Below are 18,682 nucleotides of genomic sequence, written 5' to 3'. Positions count from 1 at the left end.
AGCAGGGTACACTTTTCTCATGAAAAGGGTGCTCTCCTTATATCAGGAGGGAGAGAACATTCTTATTACTGAAGGTAAGGAGTCGAGTCAAAACAGACTTTTCTAAAATAACCATATCTTCAGTTAGTTTCTCTCATGGTCACTTTTCCACATTTACTACTCCTAGCCCAAACTACTTTTCTTTATGTCATCATGTGTTCACAACTTATTTCTCTTTGTTAAAATGGTATATAGGCCCCTGAGTCTAATTTCTTCCATGGCATTTTTCCTTCTTTCTATGAAGCACCCTGTGCCACATAAAGACGTCAACATTATATAAAATTCTTACACTTTGTCTCCTGTTAATCAGGAATCAGTTCAATTCACAGGCCTCAGCCACAGAACCTAAGAGAGTAGAGGGAAAGTATTTTCTCTCTTACGAAATCAAGTAGGAGGGCTGGGGTCGAGGCTCAGTGGTAGAGTGCTTGCCTGGTACATGCGAGGCCCAGAGTCCTATCCTCAGCATCACATAACAACATAAATAAATAAAATAAAGGCATTGTGTCCATCCACAACTAAATAAATATATATATATAAAATCAAGTGGGACATAAGAGAGCCACATCCCCCTCTGTGAGAGGGGCATCAGTATCCCTTGCTCTGTCCAGCCTGGTGCCCTTCCAAGTACTGTCAACCACAAAGGCAGCAGCATGGCAGCATGAGGAGAAGGCAGATCATAGGAACCAGTGGCTCTGTTCCAATGTGCCCATGAGGCAGTACTACAGGTAACCCTTGGAGTAAGGTGGGAATGACTTTGAAGAGGGCTTTACTTTGGGCCTTTATGACTCTTGACCTGTGTCTTAATACTGTGGAAAATTTTAGATGGTATTGGAAAATGATAATAAGAGTAAAGTTGTCCATAAACTATATTAAAATATTCAGTTAGAAATTTCTGTACAAGTAGGTATAACCCTCTGGAGGTGAGGGGTGCAGTGAGGGAGGAAGCAAGTTTGGACCAAAAGCAGAACCAAAACTAAATGTACAGAGAGGGGGAAGGTAAGTCAATTTAAGTCAACTGGTGCCCGAGTGATAATGATAGAAATTGCATGTCTAGTGTTTTGCTAAATTTTCATCACTAAGTCATATTTTGGTTTGTACATCTTGAAAGAAAGTCAATAAACCTTTGGATTATCACCAGGAAAGAACTTAAAGGACCATATAAGGTATACTATGACCCCCAAATCACTCCCCGATTATAATCACATGGAAGCAGGGCCTTACCAGACATGAAATTGGGCAGCTTCATGGGGGGACAACTGACCACATGTTGATGGTACTACTGACCACAAGGGATGAGCTCTATGGAAACCTGGTGGAATAAAAGAACAACAATAAAAGGAAGGATTTTGGATTTGTATGTCCATCTATGTTATCATCTAATGTAAAGATACTTGAACTTTATGAAAATTTCTGGAGTCCACAGAGCTATCATTTCTCCACTGACAAGGTAGCTTGCTGGTCAGTAGAGAAAAAAGAGTTACATTTTCATTTCTGGTGTCTTTTCTCATGGTGTCCTCTCTTTCTCCATATCTCTGCAAGAGCTGGTTCTTAGTGAGGATGATGGCCACTCTATCCCTTCTTTGTACTCGGAGCAAATTGGGATCACAGAGATCATGGCACCCATTGATCCAGCTAAACTTCTTCTATTTGTTTACCAACAAGGGATAAGACCACCTGGAGGAAGAAAGAGAGAGCAGATTGTCAGTCAAAAGCAAGTACAACTCCATTATATTGATTCAAACCAAAAACACTTAAATAGGAAAATTGGAAATCATACTTGTGAAATACAGCGGTGGAACCTCAAGTGAAGAAGTACCTTAGAGATAAGCTAGTTTGATTCCCTCATTTTATAGATGAGAAACTCGAGACACAAAGTGACTCTCAATGACACACACAAGCAGTTACTGGCAAAACTTGGATTAGTGCTCAGGAGAATGTATTTCTTGGGAGATTTGGAAAATACCCAGATAAACAGGCTGGTAGGAAATATAATGCATAAATTTATGACATAGTTGGAGAAACTAGAGATTTTTAATGTAGAAAGGAAAAAATTGGGGCCAGGGCTATAGCTCAGTGGCAGAGGCACTGGGTTCAATTATGTGTTTTAGCAACACATAAAAATAAACAAATAAAATAAAGGCATGCTGTCCATCTACAGCTAGAGAATTTTTTTTAAAAGAAAAGGGAAAATTAGGGACATGATTATTTTCAAATCTCAAAGAATTGGCAGATAGGTAAGCACTTGAATTGACTCTGTTAGCTAGAAGCAAAGAAAATTGTGGGATGTCAGAGGGAAGATTTTAACAGTTCAATATATGGTAAAACCTTTTAAACAGTCAAAATTGGCCAGAACAATTGTTGGGGGTAAGTTTTCTGTCACTGAGGCATTTCAGAAGAGAATGGAAAATAATGAGTATGTTTTTGTCTACAGGGAAGAGTGGGATAAGGGGTGTAGAGGGGAGAATTCAGGCATGAAAATCATTTGGAGGGGTGACCTTTAGGAGGATGTGATTCTTTACAACCTGGGACCAAATAAGGGTTTCATTCTTGCCTCTGAACTCTAAAACCTATCTTCCTATCTGTTTGCAATAGTTTAAATTTTAATCTATTTCATATTTCAGGGTATTATGCCCCGAATATTTGATTTGAATGCTGTGGCAGAAGGTCACTCATATTCATTTATTTTCTTTTACTCTTATACACTTGCAGTGAGTCTTTTGAATCCATTATGCAAACACATGCAAATCATATGCAAATGATGTGGCCTCAGAAAATGACAAAATCTTATGGTCTTAACCAAACCATCAAACCTTTCTTTAAGAAGGAAGGTAATATGCCTTTTTCAATGTCTCTGGGGTAGGACACAATTTCCTGAGAGTAATATTTACATGACATTGGAACTGGAGACTCAGAGGAGCCTTTACTTCACAAACTTCGTGTTTACTTAGGGTTTTAAGGTTAAGAAAACATCTTCTCATATATGGTCCTATTTGATTCTCACAATTATCCTGTGATGTAAGCAGAATAAGAATGACAGTTCTTATTTTTCCAGTGGGGAAACAGCCTTAGGGAAGTAAAATGACTTGCCAGAGGCCACTCAGTTAGTAAAGGATGGATCTGAGGCTTAGAACTAGGCCCCTTCCTCCCCTCCACTCTTCCCACACACCGTGATAGATAACCTTCTTTGATGCCAGGTAGCCTGTCACTAGCCTGCATTTGCTCAGATTATGTTTTGCCAATAGCATCTCCAGAGGTGCTCTTACTGATGAGGGTGGCAATGTAGGGTGACCACAAAAGCCTAATTACTTATGATAGCCCTAGCAAAGTGTCAATGTGCAACTTTAAAATCTCCAGATGAAGAATATTCTTCACCCAACTTCTCTTCAGCCGCTTGAGGAGGCAAACTCATTTCTTATACCATGAAGAACAGAAATTCAGTCTCTGCAGAGTTACCATCTGGGTTAGAAACCCTACTTTACCTATGCAGAGTTGTGTGGCATCTTAGAGGTCATTTAATTTCTCTAAACATCATTTTCTACAACCATAAAATAAGGGAAATTACAGCACTTTATTTATTTATTTATTTATTTATTTATTTATTTAATTTTTGATACCAGAGATTGAACCCAGGCTTAACCACTGAACCACTTTCCTAGCCCTTTTTCATATGTTATTTAGAGACAGGGTCTCACGGAGTTGCTTAGGGCCTCACTAAGTTGCTAAAGCTGGCTTTGAACTTGCAATCCTCCCTGGTGAAATTATAGCACTTTTATAACATATGTAGAACTATTCTAGTATATTAAAATGCTCCAAAACTAAAAACAAAGCTTGTCCTGGTATCTAAAACAGTTAGTGGGTTAGCTCAATAAAAGGTAACTACTATAATCACTTTTTTGATGTTAGTAAGACAGTGCAGTAGCAGTACTATCTCCAGCCACTATGAACTCTGAAGCTGAGAACTGGATTTCTGGAAATGGAATGGAAGAACAGTAACACCAAGTATCTTCTATATGCCAGACAGTTGGAGAACAAAAAAGGTCTGAGGTAGCAAAAGTCAGTACATTGAGGAAATGCTTGGACTTTGGCTCAATCTAATCACCACTACATCTTGCACCATAATGAGGGTAATTATACTCGTGCTTCAAAGCTATTTCTGAGGAGAAATTGAGCCAAGGCTGACATCCTTAGCTCTGCTCCCCCTTGGCCTGGCTGCTTTGTTTATAGCAGCTGCTTTGTTTAACCAGGCCAGCTGGGGAGGGGACTAGAGGGGAGTCCTTCTGAGCTGCTGTGACGGGCCTGCATCACCAGGTCAAGCCGAGAGGTGGATTAATCCTCCTCCTGTACAAAGATCAGAGGTGGAGATGGGTGAGATGGGCCAGACTGCTTCTGAGGCTCAAGGAGTAGGTATACTCATGAATCTGTCCCCTCCTGCTCCAGTTCGCAGCTCCTTGGTCCTCCCGTCTGTGCCCACAGGGTGTTCTGCCCTGCCAGGTTGCCTCCCACTTCTTCTAATCACCACCCAGGACAGCTAGTGAGCCCCTGTGTGACCACCTAGTGACCACCCAGTGGCCCTCTGTGTGACACAGAATCCATAGCCTTCTGAATGGAGAGGGACTGTAGGAGTTGACCAAACTCTGGAAGTGGGTTTAAGTCAGTGGAAACCACCTTGCAGAGAGGACTGCAGGACTGATACTGTGTTTGCCAGGAAATGCACGGGGCCATCCTGGGGCTGGGTCCTCAGTTATTTTTGGCAATGATGGTGGGTATGCAAAAGGAACTTCCCCCTTTTTTTTTTTTTTCTCTACACAGAGTCACTGAATGCTGAGCAGTCAATAGCATTTCTGATTCCAAGATCACCCTTCTGAGCAACTCTCTGACCGTCCAAGTGCTGGGACCTTCACCGCTTGATTCAGTATCTCAGCTCCGAATATTAGATAATCCCACGAAGCTGGGACTGCCTTGGACCTGTGATGGCTTCCCTTGTCATCTGCTCCTTTTGGGTGGTGCTGTTTTTGGCCCACTGTGAAGTCAGCGCCTCCTCAGATCAGATGTGCATTGAGGTGAGTTTGAACTGTTTGTCTTGATTCAGATTAAACTTACTAAAAATTTTGAGATTCTATGTGTGGTTCCATCTGAGCCTTGACATTTCAATATGCACCAACTTCAAAGGACAGTGGGTCTATGGAAGTTTCTCTTTATTGTGAGGAAAGAGTCAAAGAGCTCATCCAGGGGATGGTCCGGAAGCATCTTCCAAAGCAGAAGTGAGAATTTCCCTCTTCCACTAGCAATTCCCCCCACATAATCCTAACTGAGACATGAGATAGGAACAGGGCCCTGACGCTAGAGTGGACCTAACCAAGTCAGTCTCTTAACCTGCTGGAGCTGTTGTTCAATATCCCAACATGTGGCCTCTGCCCCAGACAGTCCTTTGGTTTCCTGGCTGTCAGGATGAGGATTAGTAAAGATAGGCTCTTGCCAGGTTTCAGAGCATTTAAAAGATCATTCTGAATGAGTCTGGCTTTCTCCTTGGGTTGGACAGCCCTCCATCTGTTTGACTAACCCACAGGAGTAAAATCTGAGAACTGAGCCAAATTGCACCTTCTGTTTTGGACCGTAACACTATTTATCAACCTGTAGGAAGTTCTTGGAGGGAATGGTAAGGCAGAGAAAGGGGACGAGCCTTAGTCTCTTGCCATCTTCTAAAGGGCTTCAAGCTTCCTCCCATACTCTCTGGCCCTGGCAAGCATCCAGCACCACGTGGCCTGCTGGACAAGGGCTGTGGACAGGAGGGAACATTGATGGTAGTAGCTTGGTGCGCTGCCTTCCTAAGTTGGGGCTGAAAAAAGAGTAAGAACAAGGAATGGCAAAGTGTAGGATGATCCTGAGGCAGTAGCCAGGGGACACTAGGAGCAGGATGGGCGAGCAGGCAAAGACCTACCAGACAAGGACATGAACCAAAGCCAGGCCTGGAACAAGCCCTGAAGCAGAAATGAACACAACCTTGTTAGCCTGGTGTGTGGAGGGAATTGGGATGATCACAGACCAAGAGGAGATGGAATGCCCAGGGGAAACCAAGGTTGGAACAGTATAGTTTTTTGCTCAGGCTTCCATAACCAAGTGCTGTACAAGTGGAGGTTTAAGCCACAGAAACTCATTCTCTCATAGTTCTGGAGGCTGGAAGTGCAAGATCAAGGTCCCTGTGGGATTGGTTTCTCTTTAGGCCTCTCTTCTTGGCTTATAGATGACCATCTTCTCCCTGTGTCTTTGCACGGTGTTCATGCATGGCTGTGTTCTGATTTCCTCTTACTATAAGAACACCATCATACTGCATTAGGGCCCACCTAGATTACCTTATTTTAGGCCCTACTTCCAACTACAGTCACATTATGAAGCACTAGGGTTACGATTTCACCATATGATTTTAAAGGGGGGCAGGAGGGGGAGGGGTGGATATAATTCAGTCCAAAACAGAGGGCAAAACCTGAGAAAGCTGTCTTCTTACCATTCGTGTTGGAAGGTCAATTGCTTTTTTTCCCCCACATTTTTTATTGGTGCATTATAGTTGTACATAATGATGGGATTTATTGTTAAATATTTGTACATGCACAAAATATAACAGTATAATTCGTTCACTATCTCTCCCCAGCACTTCCCTCCTCCCTCCCACTTCTTGGTCCCTTCCCTCTACTGATTTCCCTTTGATTTTCATGACATCTGCCCCCACCTTTCTTTTCCTTTTCTTCCCCAGCTTCTGCAGCACATGAGAGAAAACATACATCTCTTGAAGGAAGGTTAATTTCATACAGATGTGAGTGGCACTATAATGGCGTAGGAGTGGGGACATATGTCATTCATCTCCTGGCAACACCCTCAGATGGGTAACACTGCCATTAAACTCCAGCTCATTGAGGAGCAGGCTACTTTAATGCCCTGCTATTACACCAACCAGTTCAAGTCTCAAATCCCTACATCCTTGCAAAGCCAATTCTGCCTTTCTGAAGGCCACAGGGAGCCCAAGGAAGGGCAGCACTGCAGGGAGGTTTGCAAAGCACCTAGAAACACTGGACCGATTGAACTGCCTATTGAGGACTTCAGGCCCCAGAGTTGCCAGTTCCTTTAAACAGCTCCCACTGTCGCAGAGGGGAGAGGAAAGCAGCCGGGAGAGGACCGAGGTAGTCTGTTCTGGGGTCTTCAGTACTATGAAGGTCATAGAAGTGGTCTAGGTCTCAGGACTGGAAACCAGCCCTGTGTTGAATAAAACAGGCAAGACTGAAATCTTCTAATGTGGCAGACTTCCTGTAAGCCTTTCTCTAAAAGAATTCTGATTTTAAATGGCCTTGTGTCCATTAACACTGGGTCTATATATTCTTTTACCTCTTCTCTCTTGTGTGAGGGCCTTGGGCATGCTAGACAAGCTCTCTACCACTGAGGTACATCCCCAGCCCTACCTAGGAGCAGATTCTAAGGCTGATTATTGAGTCCTTACCACTGTGGGAAACTAGAGAGGGACTCAGGAGAGACAAAGGTTAGAACTAGGGATTTCCAGGCTCCAGGTGAATGAAAGGAGTGGTTAGGAGAAGAAATGTGTGCCTTTGATGTAAGGGTCTGGCCCCTTCCTGAATTCAAATCACCCTAGCTTCAGCCACGTTCCTCCCCTTGTTTTCTGTTCCCCTATTCTTCTTCCCTTTTAGTTCAAGAAGAATTTACCATATACTGTGTGTTCATGTGACTGCCCATCAGGAACTTCTGTAACCTATTCTGAAAATCAGGTTTGGTTTTGTTTTCTGAATTTAGCAAACTTTCAGTTGAAACAAAACACCATCCCTAAGTGTGAGGTTAAGTGTATTTTCACCAAGTGAATATATCCATAAAACCTGCAATAGATCAGGATATAGGACACGCTCAGTGTGCAGAAGCCTCCCTCATGGCCTCCTCCCTGTCAGTAATCCCCAAGTCATCTGGTCCTTTATTGTCATCATTATTTTTGCCTGGATTTGAGCTTTATAAGCATGGAACCCCATGGTGTGTAGATTCTTGTGTGTTTGCCTTGTTTTGCTCAACATTAAATGTACGAAATTCCTTGATGGTGTGTGCAGCAGCCATTCATTCAGGCTCATCGCTGAATGGCACTGTTTTATCAGCAAGCCTCCATTTATTAATGCCATCCACTGTTAATGGACATTAGCATTGTTTGTAGTTTTTGTCATAAATGATGCTATTTTGGATATTCTTGTCTTTAATAAACAAAGGTACGAATATTTGTTAAGTGTATGCCTGAGAGTGGATGTATTTGGTCATAGGGTATACATAATTTTAACTTTCATATTGCCAAATCATTTCCCAAAATGTTGGTACCAATTTACACTCATTGGCAATGTGAGTGAATTCTGATTGTACCACAGATTCACTAATATTTTACATTGTTTGTTTTTAAGTGTTAGCCATTGTGATGGGTGGGTAGTAGTATTTATCTGGGATTTAATTTTTGTTTTCTTGACGAATAATTAGAGTACATTTTCAAACTTTGGTTAATCATTATATAACATGTATGTATGTTTTGCTGGGGAACAGACACCACTGAGCTACATCCTCAGCCCTGCATGATCCCTTTTATATGTGTGAGGTGCCTGTTCAAGTCTCTGGCCCACTTTCTCATGGGATGTCTTGATTTATAGGTATTCTTTATGTCTTGTGGATGAAAATCCCTTATCGAATTGCAAAGCTATCTTCTCCCACTCTGTGACTTACCTTTCTACTCCCTCCAAAGGTATCTTTTGCTAAATGGAAGTACTTAATTTTATTATAACTCAAAATCTCATTTTTCCTTTACTTTCCATGCATTTCTGTCTGCTTAAGAAATTTTGCTTATCCCAATATGATGATATTATCCAGTGATCTCTTCTAGGAACTTGTTTTATATTTATTTCTATTTCTAAGTTCCATGCATGCCAGGTAGCTGTCAAGAATAATTTTCAATAAAACTTTTTGATTAAAAGGAATTCAAATCTACCAACACATTTGAGGGACAATGCAATGAACACTTACAAATCCTCCAAGCAGATTCTTCTATTGCTAAATGCTATATGTTCTGTGTGTGTGTGTGTGTGTGTGTGTGTGTGTGTGTGTGTGTGTGAAATATATATATATACACACACACATATATATAATGTTTATATATACAATACACATATGTGTACACACAGAGAGAGAGAGAGAGAGAGAGAGAGAGAGAGAGAGAATTACAGCCATGACCAAGCCTTCAGGGGATGACAAATATTCAAAGAGTAGCAGGAGTCAGTGTTCAGTGATTTGGATTTGGTTCATGGTAACATTTTACATGCATCTTTGAATAGTTCCTTGAGAGTGCAGGCATGCCTCCTCATTTCAAATGGACTTATCTTAACCATTCACTTCCCTAAAAATTATGGAAGGAGATAGTCCTTCAGTCCCTAAGTATGGAGCAGGGATCTTCAGACAAGCTCTTTTTGAGGGGTACTCTAAGTTAAAAAATTTCCAATAGCAAAAATTTCCCAATAGCTCTAGGTAATGATGTGATGATGCTCTGCAGATCCCATTAATAGTTAACTCCTTGTAGTGTTGACACACATTTTAATCCTCACAGTAGGCCTGCAAGATGAGGTTATCATCCCCAGTTCACAGCTGGAGAAACCAGAAGTCCAGACTACAGAGTTTTGTGTTGAGAGCTAGGACTGATTTTAAAGACAAAAAATTTAAAAAATAAATAAATAAAATGACATACAACTGGAATGACCAAAGTTTTAGGGATGTGACTTCTTGGGGGTGTTTGTTTTCAGAGAGTAATCATTGCTCTGAGATTCAGTTTACTAGTCAAACTGCTCTTTCTTGGATGGAGTTGTGATTAAAGAGGGAGGGCTGGGGGGCAGTGTCCCAGGCTCCTGTGCATGCATGTGTCAAGTGCAGATGAGACGTCTGAAAAGGTGGGAATAAGCACTTGAGTGAAATTCAAAGCGTTCCAAATTAGAAAATGTTTCAACACTTGCAAGGAGAGAAAATACAGTGCGGTGGGAGGGAGTTTGAGATATATTGCAGAAAGAAGCAAAATAAGATCCTGATTGAAAAAATGCAAATGAATACCTGCAGGGAAGAGGGATTGCAAATACAGATGTAGCACTTGGGAGCCCTGCTCCGGGTAAAAGGCACAGTTCTGAGACTGAGCTGGAGACAAAGTGGTTGGCACAGGTCTCAGGACACAGTGAGTCCTAAGCAAATGCCCCTTGACTTTGAATAGGAGTGGGCATGGGGCAGTTGGCATGAATACCAGCTTTGCCACAGCTCTGCTGCTGCAGGAGTTCATGTCAAAAGGGTCTTGTCTACAGGGCCACCAGTCAAAGCAGAGGAACAAGAAAACAACTTTGGAAACTGACTACCTACTGCATTCTAGAAAGACAAGATTAGGCTTGTAGGAAGTGGACATGTGGATCTCAGGGAAACTACAGCGTGGGTTGTGTCTGCCTAGAAATAAAAATAAAGCATGTGGCGCTGGCAGTGGCCAAGCTGTCTGTTCCTTTTCTGCATCCTGTCTTCATTCATGAAAGCATTGTCACTCTGCTGTTCTGCAACCCTGTGCTGGTCTATCAGAACTTTCAAAAGTTTTGATCTGAATCTTGACTTGGAGAAAGACACAACATGACTGATATAGTATTTCTACCAAAAATGTATAACCTGAGTCAACTATGAGGAAACATACGAACCCATAATAGGAGATATTCTGCTAGATATGAGCCTGTATTCTTCAAAAAATATCAATGTCGTGACAATGACAGGCTAAAAAATTATCTCATATTAAAGAATCCAAGGAGCTATGATAACTAAATGCAATCAATGTATGATCCTGGGTTGGAAAAACAAAAATTACTATAAAGGACAGTATTGAGACAATTAGTAAAATCTGAATATAGACTGTATGTTGGGTAATAACATTGACTCAGGATTAAATATTCTGAATTTGATAATGGCATTGTGATTATACATCCTTAAGACACATAAGGTATTTAGAGGTGAAAGCTCATGTTGTCTGCAACTTATCCCAATCATGTGTGTGTGTGCACACGCTCACAAGCACTTCCAACCTTAAAAAATACAGTCAACTGAAAACAATCCAATGTTTCTTAGATGATTCTGGAGTGTGCAGTGCTTGGTATCCTCATCATCATGGAAATATTGACAGTATAGCTATAGTTGCGATTACAAAAACTATAAGGGAGGGGCTACATAGGTGGTGAGTCCAAGAAAATTTGAAAATCTGTTTGGTTTTTAGATTCTCTTAGCTGCATTTCTTGCCACTGCCTCTTTCTCCTAGGAATCAAGGGCAGAGGGTTCATTGCCATTACCACCTAAATTGAGATTACTTAATGTTGTAGTGCAGTCTTCAGGCGGGCTTCTTGGTAGCCTTTGGTACTGTCAGCTACTGGTCCTCACTTTCTACTAGCTGAAAGAGACCTGTTTCATTTACCAGCTTTTCCTTTTCCTAGTTGTATCCTCAGGCCACTGGCTCAGTAGAGCTCCTTCTGGATTCTCAGCTTTCTGAATCACATTATTGCAATAAAGGACTTAGTAAAGCATGCAAGAGTCTGAGACATGGAATAATGTAGGTGTCGCAGGCACTTACATATTCAGTAGAAGGAAGGAATTGCCAGCATTAAAACTTTTGCTGTAGGGTCAGAATAGAGCAAGAAGAATTGAGAGAAGTTCCTTTTTTCCAAGTGTGAATGAAATTAGTTACGCCAATGGAGACCAGAAAAGAAAAGTGTCTCCTTAAAGCCAATTGGCACCTTAACAACTAAAGGGACTACAGCTGCATGTACGCATACTCTCTTGGTTGTCTGGCCACCAAGGACAGTATAGCAAAAAAAAAAAAAAAAAAAAAAATTTCCCCACCAGTCAGTTAAATCTAAGTTTCAAATGCAAAGTGTGCCTTTCAAGGACATTATATAGATTTGCAGCAGCACCTAGAGGACTTTGGGTCTATACGAATGAAGAATGAATTACAGGGAAATATAAATATGGCATTTTCATCAGTGACAGCTATAATATTGTCACAACATTGAAGGAAACTGGTGATTTCCTATAGATGTGCATGCTCACTGTTGCTATAAAAAATGCACAACTAAGCAGAAATTGGAGAAAAGCAAAAAAGATGATTAAAATGGCAACATCCTGAGATCCTCATGCTTCAGAAAAAAGGAGGATGCTTGCAGTTCCGTTTCCAGCTTAGCAGGTCTGTTTGCAACTCAGCACGAGGAGATCTGCTGTTCTGGAGTTTGGTAGGGTAGATCTGCTGCCAGACAGGGCAGTCTCAGAGGAGGCTCTAGGTCACCTGGGTGTGGTCAGGAGAGGCAAGGACGAGAAGCATGGATGAAGTCACCTGGGACCTGAGATATCTGAGAGGTGGCCGATGGTCCTTGAGCCCATCTCCTTGGGCCTCCAAGGGGCATTTACTCTGGAGATCATTCCTTTCTTATCTAGGAGCTTCCCCAGGCAAGGTATGCCCCATCAAACCTTCCTAGCTGCCCCCTTACCCTTCATCCTAAAGCATCATCCAGATAAATAATGATTCCACCATCACGATTTTTCTAACCAACTGCTTCCCATTTTTCCCTAGTCAGTCTAAGATTTTTAACTTGGGTTAGGCAACCTCCACATACATATCACTCAACGTTCCACAAACATCAGCATTTTACCTACGAATCTTATCTGTCCACTCCTCCCCTCATTCTTGCCAGGTATTTTAAAGCAAATTCCAAACATCACATCATTTTAAATCTAAATACTTAAATAGGCATCTCAAAAGAAAAAAAGGAACATTGATTGTATGTAACCATAAGGCCTCTGACATTAACAAAATTTATAATTTCTTAATACCATCAAATCTATCTCATTTAGATGTCTCTGATAATCTAAACATGTCTTTTTCTAAATGCTCTACTTGATTCATCATCTAAACAAGGCCTAGTCCGTTATTTGTTGATTGTATCTCTTAAGTAGCTTTTATATTACTTTGTCTTTTCCTTTAAAAAAAAAAAACTATCTCCCTTCTCTTTCTTCCTCGCTCTTTTACATACTAAATAAAACAAAAATGTTTTATATTATGTGCAACTTTTTGCACTTGATTGATTGCAACCTTTAGCTTAAATCTGTCATATCACTTGGAGGTGTGAAACTAGACCTAAAGTATTCATTGAAATCACGTTAATTTCTTTTTTGGGGGCAAGAATATATCATAGGTGACTCTGTGTGCTTCATATTGTACTATGTCAGAAAAAACAAAAAGTCTCATTGTCCTATTTTGCTAATGCCAATTTAATATTGTTTGATTATTTTCAAGCTGAAACAAAACATTTCTATTCATCCAAAATCAAAACTAACTGAAGTGTATTCAGAGGAATATTGCTTATATCTTTGCTCCTCTATCTAGTTCTTTCCCACTGGATTTTGTTTTTTTAGCCATGGTTTCTTTGCAAGAATATAATAAAATACAAGTATACCTCTTTTTTTTTATTGTAAACAAATGGGATACATGTTGTTTCTCTATTTGTACATGGAGTAAAGGCATACCATTTGTGTAATCATAAATTTACATAGGGTAATGTTGTTTGATTCATTCTGTTATTTTTTTTCCTTCCCCCCACCCCTCCCTCCCCTCTTTTCCCTCTATACAGTCCTTCCTTCCTCCATTCTTGCCACCCTCCCTAACCCTAACCCCTCCCACCCCCCAGGGATTGAACTCCGGGGTGTTTTACCACTGAGTCACATCCCCAGTCATTTTTTATATTTTATTTAGAGATAGGGTCTTGTTAAATTGCTTTAGGGCCTTCCTAAGTTGACAAGGCTGGCTTTGAACTCACAATCCTCCTGTCTCAGCCTCCCAAGTCACTGGGACAGGCATGCACCACCAAGTCTGGCTTAAGTATACCTTTCTTATGAAGACCTAGTGTAGTCTATGCTATGTACACTCGAGTTTTGTTTTGTTTTTTGCAGTGCTGGGAATCGAACCCAGGGCCTTGTGTTTGCAAGGCAAGCACTCTACCGACTGAGTTACATCCCCAGCCCTTATGCTACATACACTACATACGCTATTTGGCACTTCGCTTTTTTCACCTTACATCATGTCCTGGATCTTACTCTTTACCAACGTAGGCAGATCTTTCTCATTCCTTTTGCAGCTGCAGAGGGTTCCATTTGGAAAATGGAACCATATTTTGGTACATTGATAGATAACCTTGTTTTGCTATTACAAAAAAAAATTATAAGGGATAATATCATGGACAAATCATGCTGTGTTTTTGTAAGAGCATATTTGGTAAGGACTACTAAAAGTGGAATTGTTGCCCAGAGGACAAAATATATCTAATTTTTCTAGATAGTCAATCAAAAATCACTAAATCCAATATTAATTTACATTATTTCTCCCATCAGAAAGAAGCCAATAAAACATTTAACTGTGAAAATTTAGGTCTCAGTGAAATTCCTGACACCCTACCAAACACAACAGAATTTTTGGAATTCAGCTTTAATTTCTTGCCTACAATTCAAAATACAACATTCAGCAGACTCATAAATCTTACGTTTTTGGATTTAACCAGGTATGTATCTGAGTTCCTGTGTGCTTTTAATGTTTTACTTATGTAGAAACACAACTTGCATTCTAATTGTCTCCAGGATCTTCTTTTGGGGCACAGGGACACTCTGCTCTGCTTATTCTGTATTTTCATCCTCCCCTTCATCTGAAATACTTTTATGCAGGTGAAATATAATTTAAATAAACACCAATCAATGGAGAGGAAAGTGAGTTGTTCTCAAACCAGCTGCATCAGTAGTATTGTTGAAATTCTAAAAAATTTCAAAACCAAAAGTGAAAATAAATTCTGCACTAAAGCAGACACCATATTATACTATATTTTAACACAGTTAACTATTATTGGGTGAATTACATCTAACACAAGTCACGAGAAACACACATATCTACGAATTTTTTTTAACTGAAAAAAAAAGAGTTCCATTTTTGGGGTTTAGTGACAGAATTAGAATTCCATATCCTGAGCAAGTGTTTGAGAACCAGTGGACAGAAGTATTACAACAAAAGGAAGAAAACAAAGGGAACATGCAGTTTTTGTGTGTGTGGAATCGGGGAAGGGCCCACATGTCCATGACTTCTGCACCCCTTGCAGTAGTTCAATGTCTTCCACTTCGTCCTTCTGCTTAAGTTTCTGCAAAGTGGGAGCAAGCACACACCCATAGCACTGCTTCATCTTTACATCCACCACTGTGAGGTGGCAGTTAATCTTACAACCCACTTTTGCAGTCAGATAAAGAAACCATCAGTGTGTATTTGAGTGTGTGTTTAAGTGTGTGTGTGTGTGTAATCCAGTATTTTTAGATGCCATACCAGGATGGGTTTCTCTTAACTTCTAGCATTTCGTAAGTCATTGGAGAATTTTTACATATATCATTTGACACACAATAGTTCTACAAAGTAGTCATTATTTTCATATTTCATAGATGAAAGAAGGCTGAGTGTATTTCAGTGGTACGATGTGCACTTAGCATGTGAGAGGCCATGGGTTCAATCCTCAGCAACCCCTTCTTCCCCCAAAATAGGTTGTAACTTGCCCAGGATGGCACAGATTTATATATTTATAAATACATATCATATATGATCCATTATCCATTATACATGGCATATTTTATATTAAAATAATAAATCACAGTTTGATTTTTGCCTCCAAAAATTCAAACCATTAATTGCTCCTTAGAATACAAATATAAACCTCTGAGTGTTCAATATAAATAAGAAAGACATCTGGAATAAATTCTAAATCAGAGCTTTCAGTACTAGGGCTGTTCATTAATTATTTTGACAGGCCATCTATGGGTATGGAAGAAAGTTTTGTGTTTGATAATATATAGTGCTGTATGGTATACACAAGATGGCTTTGGTAATGTGACAGCATTTTCCCTTTTTTTCTAATTAACCACTGTTAAATACAATTATCTTTTCAAGGTGCCAGATTAACTGGATACATGATGACACTTTTCAAAGCCACCATGAGTTGAGCACACTGATATTAACTGGAAATCCTCTGATATTCATGGCAGAAACAGCACTTAGTGGACCCAAGTCACTGAAGCATTTGTTCTTAATTCAAACAGGAATATCCAGTCTTGATTTTATCCCACCTCACAATCTGGAAAATTTGGAAAGTTTGCATCTGGGAAGCAACCATATTTCCTCCATTAACCTCCCAAAAGATTTTCCAACGGGGAATCTGAAAGTCCTGGATTTTCAGAATAATGCTATACACTACCTTTCTAGAGAAGATATGAACTCTCTGAAGCAGGCCACCAACCTAAGTCTTAACTTCAATGGCAATGACATTAGAGGTATTGAGTTTGGAGCTTTCAGTTCAAAAGTCTTCCAAAGTTTGAACTTTGGAGGGACCCCTGACTTGTCTGTCATATTCAGTGGTCTGCAGAACTCTACTATTCAATCTCTCTGGTTGGGGACATTTGAGGACATTGATGACCAACATCTAAGCTCAGCCACACTTCAGGGTCTTTGTGACATGTCTGTTGAGAGCATCAACCTGCAGAAGCATCATTTCTCTGACTTCTCCTCCACCATGTTTCGATGTTTTGCCCAACTCCAGGAACTGGATCTAACGGCCACTCACTTGGAAGGATTACCCTCTGGGATTGAGGGTATGAACTCACTCAAGAAATTAGTTCTCAACGTAAATAAATTTGACCAATTGTGTCAAATCAACGCTGCCAATTTCCCCTTCCTTACACACCTCTATATCAAAGGTAACACAAAGAAGCTTCACCTCGGTGCTGGCTGTTTAGAAGAACTAAAGAATCTTCAGAAACTTGACTTAAGCCATAGCAGCATAGAGGCTTCTGATTGCTGCAATGTGCAGCTCAAAAATCTTCCCCACTTGCAAAGTCTAAACCTGAGCTACAGTGAGCTCATTGGTCTTCAGAGGGAGGCGTTCCAAGCATGTCCTCAGCTAGAGCTCTTGGATTTGTCATTTACCCGCTTACATGTAAATGCGCCACAAAGTCCTTTCCAAAACCTTCATCTCCTACAGGTTCTGAATCTCTCTCACTGCTTCCTTGATACCAGCAATCAGCGTCTTCTAGCAGGCCTGCCAAATCTTCGGCATCTGAACTTACGAGGAAATCGCTTTCAAGATGGGATTATCCCAAAGACCAACCTACTTCAGACAGTAGGAAGCTTGGAGATTCTGGATTTATCCTCCTGTGGTCTCTTGTCTATAGATCAACAAGCCTTCCGCAGCCTTGATAAAATGAGTCACATAGACTTAAGTCACAATAGCCTGACGTCCAACAGCATTGATGCTCTCAGCCATCTTAAGGGTGTCTACCTCAATTTGGCCTCCAATGCTATTGGCATCGTCCCACCCCATCTCCTCTCCGTCTTGTCCCAGCAGAGCACTATTAATTTAAGTCACAATCCTCTGGACTGCACATGTTCGAATATGCCCTTTTTAACGTGGTACAAAGAAAACCTGCAAAAACTTGAGGACTTGGAGGAGACTGTGTGTGCAAATCCCCCATCGCTACAGGGAGTTCAACTGTCTGATGTCATGCTGTCCTGTGGAATTACTGCTGTGGGTATTTTCTTCCTAATAGTATTTTTACTCTTGGTCTTCATTGTACTCATTTTAGCAATTAAATTCTTTATCAGGTGGAAATACCAACACCTTTAGTGCTGAAGGTTTCCAGAGAAGGCAAACAGAACGTGTTTCACACAATTGCCTTAACTGGAGAAATTGTCAGCTGTGGGTGATCAGACTTTTCAGACCAGCTCCCCATGCTGGGCTGGGATCGACAGTGGGGTGTTTTATTTTTATTTTTTTAGCTTCTTACCCTGTGAGTCTTCATGGCAGGTAAACTGACCCAGGCCAAGGACCAGACTCTGCTATGAAAGACATATTATCATTTATTTCCTCACGTGGAAGATGACTGGAAGCTGGGGAGGGAGCTGTGGCAAGGCCACCTGCCTTCCACTCACTGAGAGACCTCACAGAACCTCATCCCTGGAAGGAGATCATCAGCTGCACAACCTGGCAGTGCCAAGGCCAACCCTACCCGCTTGTGTTCTCTCCCACAGTTTGGTCATTGTGCTTGAGTCAAAGTTCTCAATAATGTAACATTTGGATAATATAGTCAAGGGCAAAGTCTCAGTGCTTATTTTAAATGAGAAAAAGAAAAAAGCTGGGTATGGTGGTGCATGCCTGTAATCCCACTGTCTTGGGAGGCTGAGGCAGGAGGATGGTAAGTTTGAGGCAGCCTCAGCAACTTAGCAAGACCCTGTCTCAAAAAATAAAAAGGGCAGGGTTTGTGTCTCAGTGATTAAGTGCCCCTGGGTTCAATCCCTGGAACCAAAACAAAGCAAAACAAAACAAAAAACATTGGATTTAAAAGACCGAAAATGAATCCTGCTTTCAAATTGACTCTATTAATCTACCAAGCCCTTAGGATTCCTAGGTCTTAATAATGCCCCTGAAGTGAAAACTAGAAAAAAAAAAAAAAAAGTGTCCCCTTCCCCCTTTATCCCTGAAGTCTAGGATTTCATCCA

The 18,682-nt window shown here is 40.8% G+C and overlaps 1 protein-coding gene across 1 annotated transcript; it reads left to right on the top strand.

Moving 5' to 3' along the window:
* Positions 1 to 4,914: 4,914 nt before the first annotated feature.
* On the top strand, positions 4,915 to 18,327 carry Cd180 (CD180 molecule). The gene is made up of 3 exons (XM_047556487.1): positions 4,915 to 5,099; positions 14,497 to 14,663; positions 16,082 to 18,327. Exons 1-3 carry the CDS (start codon positions 5,010 to 5,012, stop codon positions 17,808 to 17,810), a joined length of 1,986 nt encoding a protein of 661 aa, XP_047412443.1. The 5' UTR covers positions 4,915 to 5,009; the 3' UTR covers positions 17,811 to 18,327.
* Positions 18,328 to 18,682: the final 355 nt, after the last annotated feature.

The sequence above is a fragment of the Sciurus carolinensis genome, chromosome 6 (assembly GCF_902686445.1).
Source record: "Sciurus carolinensis chromosome 6, mSciCar1.2, whole genome shotgun sequence".
Lineage (NCBI taxonomy): Eukaryota > Metazoa > Chordata > Mammalia > Rodentia > Sciuridae > Sciurus > Sciurus carolinensis.
The sequence above is the reverse complement of the archived record's forward strand: the minus strand, read 5'-3'. Positions and strand labels throughout refer to the sequence as shown.